This window comes from Pygoscelis adeliae, unplaced genomic scaffold (genome assembly GCF_000699105.1).
Source record: "Pygoscelis adeliae isolate BGI_AS28 unplaced genomic scaffold, ASM69910v1 Scaffold316, whole genome shotgun sequence".
NCBI classification, from domain to species: domain Eukaryota; kingdom Metazoa; phylum Chordata; class Aves; order Sphenisciformes; family Spheniscidae; genus Pygoscelis; species Pygoscelis adeliae.
The window spans coordinates 449,406-460,735 of record NW_008824905.1 but is presented as its reverse complement, the minus strand read 5'-3'; the positions used below and the strand labels follow the sequence as shown (position 1 = coordinate 460,735).

The following is an 11,330-nucleotide window of genomic DNA, read 5'->3' as shown; positions in this document are numbered from 1 at the left end:
GGGATAGGGTATGCCAGGGAAAGCACTTCACTTGCACACTCTGTGTGCCCCTCTGCCCCAAACACAGCATATACACATGAACTGGCCTCCCTGCTCCCCCAACTTTCCTCTCCGGTGTGTCACCAGCCAAGCCTGGGGAAGGGCCACGTTCCTGCTGGCCCGGCTCAATGTCAGGCTCTCGGGGAGCCGTGTCCATCAGTCCCACTTGGGCACTCTGCTTTGATGCAGTGTCGGATGTCTGCCTTCCTTGCCCCGAAGGAAGAAGCAGGTGCTACAGGTCTGTATCCCGTGTAGAGACTCGCACAGTGATAGAGTTCCGCTTAGCTGTGTTCAGAGACACCATGCTGTCCAGATGCTTTGGGTAGGTATACAAGGTAAGAGGTGACTGAGAAACACAATCCTGCGTGAGGCACCTTCTTTGAGCTCTCAGAGACTGTAGACAGGGGAGGCTGAAGGTGGAAGAAGAGCATGTGTGTCATAAGCCGTAAAAAAAGGCGTACGCTGCTGGAGTAAGACTATGACAGTCCCAGGGGAAGATACTTTTGTTATTTAAATGGTACGCTTAAAATCATACGTAGCCGTTTCCAACCAAAACGTTTGGTGTTCCTTTGCATAATCCATCCTTTTCCTATTCTCTTGCACTGATTTCTTGGAGTTTCCTAATATCTTAGGCGAGATCCCCTGAGCAACACTGACTTTTTTTTATTTTTTAAGTTTACAGAGTGAACTGTGCAGCTCTTTAAACAGTTTGAGTAAATTGAGTCCCGATCTGATCAGATAGAGATGCTATAGAATAGTATTTATTTCACCCCTGAAAATACCCTTCTGAACTGCTTTGCAGTGATGGACAAGCTGATCCTGTTCCTAGGGGAGAGATCACGCTTAGGTTTGTCATCTCTGATAAGGGTGCCACTGTCACCATTCATAACGTCCTTGTGTTCTGGAACATGGGTGTGTTGTGACTGTTACAGGAAAAAAACTGTTAAATTCTGCTGAAGCTATTCATGCCAGTGTTTCTGATGCCCAAGGCTGTACTGTAAGGTTCCACTCTGAATGTATCTCTCAGAGAAGGTGGTGCGTAATACTTTGCATAGAGCCTTGGTCCATGTATTCCTGCACCTCTGACATAATTTCTTTTATCTTCTTGGTGAACTCTGACTGTTGAAATATTAAAACGTCATTTCTAATGAGTGTCATTCCCATGTGTGATTTGTTTTTCAGTGACTGTGCTAGAAGTAAATTCTTGGTTTTGGTTTTGGGGTGGAGGTTTTCGGTTTCTTTTTTTACTTAAAATTGGTGTAGGCATTGTAATAGTACTTCTGATCGTACATGGGTCTTGAATAGTTTCAGTAGGTGTCTGTGGAACTTACTGTGAGAAGAGTTTGCAAATGCTGTCTTGCCTGTGGATCAGCTGTCAGAATATCTCATACTAGACAAAAACATGGAAATAATAGACACTATTTGGAAACAAACTTGGTGTCTTCACTCACCGCTGCAAGACAGCACATTAAACCGTCTTGATGGATAGTTGTTTTGGTGCTTAAAGATTTTCTGTGAGGAAGAATTCACATGCTTCTGTGCAATTGTTTCCCATGCTTAATTATCTCTGCTGGTGGAAATTGCTTTCTTGAATTACAATCTAAATCATCTTTGCTGTTTAATTGGTGTGGGGAAGAGTGTTTCGTTCTTGATGGTCCTGAAATACATATGGCTTAATCTTGTCTTTTTTCAGTCCTCCTTAGCCTGTGCTGCAACTTGCTTTTTGTCTTCATGGTTCATGCCACTTATCACTCGCCCAGCTCTTCTTTGGACTCTGTCAACTTGGTGTGTATCCTTCTTCAAAAGTAGTGCTAAGAAGGCAGAGTGCTCTGGTAAAATTCGGCCTTAATCTGTAATTTAAGCAGCCTTGCTCTGAAGAGGATATGCCCGTGGGTATCTCCTTGTGTGGCGGTTACTTCTTAATCGAGAGCATGGCACGGCTGACTTGGGATCAGCAGCTGCTTGGCAGTAACCAGAAGGTGCTTTTCCACAGTGCCGGTGCCGAAGCAGTCAGCCCCCAGCCTGTGTTTGTGCAACGTGGCATTTATTGCTTCTTACCACTTACAAGGGCTATATGGGCACATCAGTGATGTGGGCTGTCCGCAGCGCTGCTGCTGTTAGCTCAGGTGGGAGCGGCGTTTGCACCGGCTGTCGGTGGAGAGCTGGTGTTGCCCTGCACTATGACTTTAACCCACCTGGGATGCTGCAGGAGTGCTGCCTGTGCACCCACAGCCTGCTCCAGATTTCAGGATGTTGAGTAGCCCAGTCTCTGAAATTTCTCAGGAGGTTTGGAAATCACGTAGTTAAAATACAGTAGCTGAAGCTCGTTTTTTCCAGACCAAGTTGCCAAAGGGAGAAGGAGGTGGCTGTGGCCTAGAAACTGGGATGTGTGGTAGCTGTAATTTGGTTAGTTTGAAATGCCATCAAACTTCTAGCTTTTTCTGAAACATTCTTCTCCTGCAGTGTTGTGAATTTGTCAAGGGCGGAGACAGGCATAGCTATCTCTGATTGTGGTTCTTCAATACTAAGTTTTAAACATGATTAGCACCAGTGTGCCTCACGTTACCTTCCTGTCTCAATGCAGAGACTTCAAATCTCATTTGCCTCATTTCAAAGCAGAAAGTTAGGCTGTCTTTTTTAATTGCATCATGAATTTCTGTTTGAAATCTGAGATGATGGGCAGGCTTGTAATTCTTGCTTGTTGGCAGAGGTTCTCTTCATCGCCTGCCTTCCTCCTCCGAGCAAAGACTTAGTACAAAGCTGTTGCATTACAAGCAGAAGGAAACTGAAATGTTTCATCTAGGTATACTGTAGATATTTTGAAATAAGAACATTATCTGAAAAAACATAAAAACCCAATGTGGGGTACAAAAACCATCATGTGGGGAAAACAAATTGTAACCTAACTAAAATAACCTGCGGCATTGGTGCATGGGAGTGTTGTTCCTGTTTGCTTGCCCCTCGTGACTACAACAGAAGTCCAAAGTACAAGTTACTCTAGGGCAGCGTTATTCATGTCACATCAGACTGTGACTCATTTCCTCTGTGTATCGGGTCTTCAAAGAAGCAACTTGTAAGCGACCCAGTATCCTGACAGAATTTTACTCCTGGAAAAACAAGTATTAATCATTAACAGACCTGTACAAAGATGCAGTGGGTAACACCGATACAGGCGGTTACCCTGCCACTTAGCACCTGGATTTTACAGTGATAGAGATGCTTAAAAAATATTCTTTTCATTGTGGTCTTTTGTTTTAGAGAGCAGCTCAGTTCTCTTCTGAAGACTTATAACTCTTACTATTCTGATCAAGAAAATCTACAGCTGTCACATAATCAGGTAAGGATCTATGTAGAAATAATACGAAAAGCACAATGTAATAGTAGGAAAAGCACTAATGGGCACTGATGTTTAATGTGGCTGGACTGAATAGTGTAGGATACCTGTTCTGTGTTAGTATATTGGATGGAATATATCACTGTCATAAAAAGGCCACAGCAAGTGCTAGAGTCAAATGCTGCGAGGAGAAGAGAGCAGAAATAGATACGTTGAGACTAGTGGGAGTTTCAGATTTTTAACAGCATGATCTCCTTGCGTATCCCTTTCCTTAGCGTATCAGGGGAAATGCTTCTTTGGGTTGATCTCTCAAGTCTTGTATTGTTAGCTGGGAGGGAGTAGTACTCCAAATACTTCTGTGGGATGCAGTTCCCCCCTGCCTCTTCAGCTTGAACCCTCAGTGCGTAATGGCAGGACTGCTGTCACTCGGGTCAAGGAATAGACTATCACTCCCTCCTGGAATGTGAACCTTTAGCACAGAGGAAATGCTTGTAAGCGTAGCCCCAGGAATGCATCGCTTGTGGAGACCAGAAGGGCCTGTGGAGCTGAAGGACGGATGAAATCACGAATCATGTCTCTCATACCACAGAGTCCCTGGTTTAGAGGTCTGAATTTCCTTCTCCTTCACAAGCTGCGTTTCTGTTGTTTTGCTGATATCTAGACCCAAAAGGACATTAGAGCAATGCTGGGCAAAAATGGTCTGAAAAAGGGGAATCCTCACTTCTCTGTCCCAGCTCATTCTGCAGTGACAGCATTGTATGTCAGCAAGAACGGGGACCAATACAGTGGTTTGGACTGATGCAATGCCCTGCATCAACAAGGACTATTTCATTAACTGCTTCTTCCTCCTTTACCAGCAGTTGTTCTTCCACCTTACCACCTTATTAGCACCCTGGTTTCAGAAGCGCTAGTCATCCAAGTAGAAGAAATAGGATTTGACTTGTAATTGTATGGAATTATGGACACGTTGGTTGGAAAACCTCCTAGTTAAAGTCAGACTGATGTTGACACGAGATCAGGTCAGCTGCGGCTTTAGCTAGCTGTTTTGGAAATATCTTAAGTACAGACGTTACACAGCCTCTCTGGGTGACCTGTTCCAGGGCTGTGTTGGCCTTAGTGTTTTCATCGTATTCCTGTTACTTTGAGGGGAAATCGATTATTATTGCTTGATTATTATTACTCATTATTATGCAGCACTCCTTATTCCTTTTTTTTTTTCAGCAAGAAGGAAGCAAACCATTTATTGAAGGAGTCTTGTCAATATTTTGGGGAGTCCGACATCCTATCAGATTAAAAATTCAGGATGAGAAGCAGATACCCTCTTTTGTAACACTGAAGTCAACAAAGAACGTGGATTTCTTCCCTAGTAAAAGGTAACGTATTGACTTCCATAAGAAGGAGGCAGGCTAGTATTTCAAGACAGTTCTTGTAGGTGGCTTCAATGGATATGGCTGGTTATATATCCCAGATTCCCCAAGGGCTGTGATGGTTGCTTGCACAGCAGTGTTCTGTAACTGGTGTGGTCCTTCAACAGCTTCTGCTGGGCAGGAAGATGTATCTTTGTAGCATCTTCGTTGCATCTTGGTCTGTCTTTCGGCTTAAGAACATTTGATAAGGTGGAGGAGGCTGCTCTTGTCTATACTGACTATTCCCATGCAAGTAGTGGGAAATTTACATGTATAAAAAAGGACAACCCCCCCACATGCATGTATGTACACCTAATAACGTTGGTAGCCCCTGAAAGACCTCATGTTGGTGCACGTTCTACAGTATGAAGCAAAAAGCTGGTAGGTTCGTGCTAAGTGATTGTCTATTGCACGTTACCTTCCCAGGGACTTCAGGTGTGATGCCACTGCTTCTCAGGGCCAAGTTCAACCCAGGGAATCAACACTGGCTTTGTCTGTGCAAAATGTAATGTTAAAACCCCTTAGAAATACACACAGATCAGCTGCTCCTTCAGGCTGCTGCCTATGGTATTTCATATCTGAGTGCCTTGTGCTGATCTGACTCCTGCTAGGTTTGCCGTATCTTTAAAAACTGTTGTAGGTTCTTTGAGTATTTCTTGTTTCTGTTTTGAACGCTATCTCCCAAGCCTCGGTTGGTGAATTTTGAATTGTATCTGATAAGCTGAAGCTGAGTACTGTGTAATATGGGGGCTGAGCCAATGTTTACCCTGAATGACTCCCTGATAAGTTCTGTATTTCAGAGCTCGTATTCTTAATTATCCATTGTCTTAAATTGCATGTGGTACATGTTTGAATTGTGGATTTAATTCTACCATCACTGCAGCTGTGGAGTTCCAGTGAAGTCAGGGACAGTCTTCCTCCCTATCTCTTGCTGTTGAAATTAAGGGATGTAGCCTGACAGGAGTAACCAACGAAGAACTCGAGTCTGAGGCAAATCTGGTTCTCTTTGTTTACCTTGGCAAGGTCCGCTGGTACAGGGTGGATGTGGCCTGTAGGATAGGGTCCAGGCTGGCAGTTGAAGTCATGCTTTGCCTTTTATTTCTTAAAAAAACTTATGACTGGTGAAGATCTGAATCTTAAAGTAAATATTAATTCACGATCACAGAAATGGGAGGCTGCCCTGACATGCTTTAAGGTATGCAGAGCAGCTTGACTGTTTGATCTTAAATGAACTCTTTAAATGCATGAAACACAACTGAGATGGTCGTTTGGCATGTTCGTTGGAGTTAGTTGAATACTCTTTTGAATATATATAGGAAATGAATTTTTAATGTTTTCCTACAAATTGGTTTATTCTCAGTCAGAGCAGTAACTGGCCAAAGACTTTCTGTTAGAGTTCATGCAATGAATTATGGCAGTATTGGCATAAAGAAAGTCAGGTTCTAAAACAGGCTGGATTGAGTTCCCTGCTTCTGTACAGAACTGGTTTGGATAGCGTGAGGGGCTAGTACGGTAAGTTCAACTTTCATGTCCCTGTCTGTATAACAGACATGATGGGTCTTGTGACTATTTAAACCACCATATGTGTGTGTTTTCTGTATGCCTGCCTGGTATCCTAACTGTGATTATTCCAGGGCACGGCTACAAAACAGATAAAGAATTACTGCAAATGATTTAAGGGACATCATGATCGATGTTCAACAGGCTCTAAGTAGGATTGTGTTATGTCCTTTTGCTGCTGTTTCTATTCCAGACATTAGTTTAGGATCCCTAGTTACACCATATTTTCCTAACTAATTTTATTATGACAAACTAAAATTACTGGCTTCCTATACCACATTGAAGTCTGTAGTCATGATCTATAAAACTTTGAACAGGGCTAGGAATGGATTGCATGAAGCCTGGCTACAGGATAAATTGAGATCACTGAGTTAATGAGGAGTTATCAACTATAAATGTATGTTTGGTATTTCAGGGGAATGACACGCTGGGGAGAATTTGATGATCTACATCATATTAGCGGGGAGACATTGAAATCTACTGAAGAAAAGGCAGACCTTGAGCAAAGTTAGTGTCGGTGCTCTTACGTTCACTAAAAATACTTTGTTCTTGTGGCTGTGCAAAAATAATTTGACACATTAGGTAAAGGGAAGTCTTTCTCTGTCTCACTAACCTGTAATAGATGTTAAACATTGATGCGTGACTGGTTGGTAAAAACATTGCTGTGCAGACAATTTTCAAACAGCTAGTGCTAGTGGGCTGTGCTTTCACTGAAGAAATCGTTCCCAAGAAGCGAACAAAATAGCAACCTGTGGCCACTGCAGACAGCCTATTGCTCTGCATCATACACCTATGCCTTGCTCCTCTCCCACTCCCCCCGCCCACCCAAAAAATAATTAAAAAAAACCCCCGTCTACCAAGAACCTTCTTCCTGTGGGGGTGCTGGCAAGGAGGGTAGAGCAGCTGTACAATGTGCTGATGCGGTTTCATTTTGTCCAGGTTATTCATGTTACGAAAGCCACACTCTGAAGTCCAAGAGCGAGCAGGAACATGATTGTGCTACCCTGCCCAGGGCCATCAGCAATGCTGCAGCTGTGCGGAAGAGGACCAAGTTCCCCGTGGTAGCGAGGACAGAAGTAGAAACTCACAGGTTTTCAATTAATGGCCACTTCTACAACCATGAGGTACGAATGTTTATGCTTGTCTTTGATCACCTGAGCTTGGGTACTGGGACAGATAAAAATATTCGGCAAGCTTCTGGACCTCCCCTGCACCCCCTTAGCCAAGAGGGGCACTCCCCCACTGTGTGGTCAGGCCGGTGTCACTGTGCCTTGGGCTCAACCCTTGGGGTGTGTTTTCAGGGTCTGCTCCAGAATGTGGGTTTCCAGTGTGCATGGCCGTTGCACGGTGGGGGTCCACAGTGGTCCTGCGTACTAGGGGTGCTCTCCTGAGGACACCGTCTGCCCTTTGCTTTATGGCAACAGTGGCTGCACACCTGGCAGCTTGCTTTGTACCAGGGCTGTGCTGGTTTACATCCTTCTGAGCCATTGAGTACAGCAGTCCTCACACTCATGCCCTTTTGCTGCTGTTTTTATTCCAGACGTCAGTTTTTACTCCAGCTTTTGGATCAGAAACCAAAATAAGAATAAACAGCCAGATGAGAACAAGACAAGTAATAGTACAATTGCTTCGGAAGTTTAAGGTAACTGTGTGTTTGCAGAAGCAAGTACAGCCGTGTTCTAGAAGTGTTAACTCAAGTGTGTCACACCAGTGCTGCATGAAAGGCAGGAAATAACTGGGAGAGGATATTGCATAGAAAAAAACACACGGGCCATTTTTAGGGAACGGGTTTATTTTATTTTACAAATGGTTCACGGCTATTTGAGTCTAGAAAAGGTATATTTGGTATGTAGTGTGCAGTGAAGGAAGAACACAAGAACGGCTTCTTGATGAAGTCACGCATAGGAGAGGAAAAAGCTGCTGCGCTCGCAGCATTTCGCAGCACGGAGAAAGGATGTTTGTTTAATGCATGTGGCCGTGCTTCCCTCTAGTGACGGGCCCTAGTAATTTTATTTAAAACAAAAGGGAATTCTCTTTTAGCCCGAGTGGCTGGGATATGGGTTCTGTTAGATCCAGGCATATAGAAAGCTCCAGAAAGTCAGAGTTAAAACTAGTGCTCAAGATCAGTGCCATACTGTCTGAAATGACTTTTTTCCTTGGTGTTTCTTTGATACCATCTTCCATTAAGATGATAATACCCGGTCAGAAATATATTGAACATTGGTGCTGTATGTGTCTACAATATCTTTATTCTGCGTAGGTTCTTACTGTACAATTTTTGATAATTCCCTGTTTAACTTGTCTAGAAACTTCGCTATTGCAGAATTACTTCATACAGTCAGTAAGCCTCGGTAGTGTAATTCTGAAAGGAGAAGTTGTCTTCTATGAATAATAACATAAGGGATGGAATTACAGAGCAGGTTGGTAAGTCGTAGAGAGTAAGTTGAAAAATAGGTTTTCAAAAGGACTGGTATTTTCTGAATGTGGTTGTGCAGGCAAGTGGATAGGAAGAGATCGCGGGGTGTTACCCTAATGGTAATACTCTTGGCAAATATGCAGGTCACCTGAAAAGCTAGTTGTGTGAAGTAGTTACGGATGCTCCAAGGAAACACGACTGTAAAGATGTGGTGTTGTCTAAGCAGGTATGTTACTGATTTGGTCAATATGGTAATATAAGCAATCGTGAGGTAGTGGGGTACAGGGACACTGAACATGGCAGCATAGCTTTCCATCTTATCCAAATCCAGTATCTTTTAACATTGTCACAGACAGGATCCCAGTCTCAGACTTGAATTTAAATATCTGAGTTGAGAAGCGCGGAGTATCTGCTGGCAGTGAAATGCTAGGAAAGAGGATCAGTCAGTCTGAATAGAGTTTTTTGTTTGTGTTTAACAGATAGAAAACAGCCCACATGAATTTGCACTTTACATTATCCATGCGTCCGGAGGTAAGTGTGGACCGCTTAAAGTGACAATATTCATTACAGGCATCTGTCCTTGTTTGGACAGTGTGGTCGCAGTGTAGCATTTTAGCTTTTCTGGAGACCCTGTAGAGATGTGTGGTCCTGGGATGCAGAGGAAAACCTGAGTAACTGTGTTCTGGGTGCGTTGAGCGTGCTGCCGGTATGGTTGGATCAGCTAAACAGGCCTTCATTTTTCCTGTATTTAAAGGCCGTGTTTAAGATGCTCTTCTGCTCTAACTTGTGTTCTGCACAGCCACGCTACAACTGTGGGATGCCAGGCTCCCGCTGGTAGTGTTATGGGATATTTTAATTGAGAGTTTTGGATGGTAGTCCTGGATCACAGAATCCTCGTTGAAGTACTCATTTTTTTTTAGCGGAAGGTGTTTACTTCTGCAATAGTCTACTCTATTCCTTCAGGAAAAAGGAACTTTTATCTTGGTTAAAAGGGTTACCTGAAAGAATGGGAGAGAACTGATGGGCATATACCTTGAATGTCAAAATACGAAGTTGATATTGTGTTTGAAAATTATGAAGTAGGTTTTGGTTTAGGGAGTCGTGGTCAAGCTGATGGGCCTGGGATCAGTCTCAAATGCTTAGTTCGCTACCTAAACTGCAGCTCCTTTGTGTTGCATCTAGCAGTTTCTTTCAAAATGCGTAGTATAAGTTAGGTGCCACATCCTCCTGCTAATATGTCTTAGACTTGTTAGGAATCTAATAATTGCACATCAGTCAAATATAGGATCTTTGTCAAGAACAAAGACTACTGATTGCATGAGGTATCTAGAGGCACTGTTGTATGTTCTGTGCATGACGTTTTTCTTTTAAATACCAGAGAAGAAGCAGCTGAGGAGTGGAGACGTTCCCTTACTGCACAGACTCTTGCAGGGTCCCTCAGAGAAGATTGCTAAGTTCTTTCTCATGGACAGGGATGTGGAAGAGATTAGCAGTGATGTATGTATATCATCAATTCTCATAGCTCACAGTATTTTTCCCAGTTAGTGTACTTGGTAATGGGCATTTCTTGTCTTCTTCATAGGTTGCTCAGTATCTTCAATTTCATCTTCCCTTTTTGGAGTCAATTCTGCACAGAATAAATGAAGAAGAAGAACAGGAGATTCAACAGACAATTGCAAGGTAAACAGAAGTAAAATGAGTGGGGTCACTTTGAGCCCGTGAGAATACTTACAGTTATGAGTTGGCTCAAGAGGTGAATGCATTTATGGAGCAGAGTGCAGTTAGAGCACTGTGGTGTGAGTAAAGTGAAACTTGGTGGGATTTATAACCCTTTTTATATCCTGCATACCCAGATGAGCTGTTGCTGTCGAAGACTCCAGAATAAATACTGACTACGTACAAATAGGAGGATCTTTCCAGAAAATTTGGACCCTCAGGGTCACTTTTACACTACGTTTGTGTTCTGAACCTTAGACTGGTTCCTCAGTCTCTACTTGCTGCTGTGTGTTTCCTTGGAAACTATAGATGCAGTACATACTGTGGTACTGCTTAGGTAGCACAGCACTTGAGCTAAATTAGTGCCAAATTCTTAATGTCCCTTTAAAACTTCACTTCTGATAAATGGCATGAGTTCTTCTGACAGTAGCTCAAAATGCACAACAGGTACAAGTTACAAATGTGCTGGTGTTGAGAATCATGGAATTGTTTAGGTTGGAAAAGACCTTTAAGATCATGGAGTTCAGCTGTTAACCCAGGACTGCCAAGTCTACCACTAAACCATGTCCCCAAGTGCCATGTCTACACATCCTTTAAATATCTCCAGGGATGGTGACTGCCTGGGCAGCCTGTTCCAGTGCTTGACAACCCTTTTGGTGAAGAAATTTGTCCTAATAGCCAATCTAAACCTCCCCTGGCGCAACTTGAGGCCATTTCCTCTCGTCCTATCACTCCTTTCTTGGGAAAAGAGATTGACCCCCACATTGCTACAACCTCCTTTCAGGGAGTTGCAGAGAGCGATGAGGTCTCCCCTCAGCCTCCTTTTCTCCAGGCTAAACAACCCCAGCTCCCTCAGCCG

General features: G+C 43.3%; 1 protein-coding gene across 1 annotated transcript in view; it reads left to right on the top strand.

Annotated features, from left to right (window-relative positions):
• RASSF6 (Ras association (RalGDS/AF-6) domain family member 6) overlaps positions 1–11,330 on the top strand; it is a 15,931-nt gene that overhangs the window by 3,046 nt on the left and 1,555 nt on the right. Inside the window, exons 2-9 of the mRNA XM_009324880.1 lie at positions 3,298–3,376; positions 4,595–4,746; positions 6,755–6,846; positions 7,279–7,463; positions 7,880–7,981; positions 9,235–9,286; positions 10,134–10,252; positions 10,338–10,435. Of these exons, the coding sequence (XP_009323155.1) occupies positions 3,298–3,376; positions 4,595–4,746; positions 6,755–6,846; positions 7,279–7,463; positions 7,880–7,981; positions 9,235–9,286; positions 10,134–10,252; positions 10,338–10,435 (879 nt within the window). The remainder of the gene's footprint in view (positions 1–3,297; positions 3,377–4,594; positions 4,747–6,754; positions 6,847–7,278; positions 7,464–7,879; positions 7,982–9,234; positions 9,287–10,133; positions 10,253–10,337; positions 10,436–11,330) is intronic.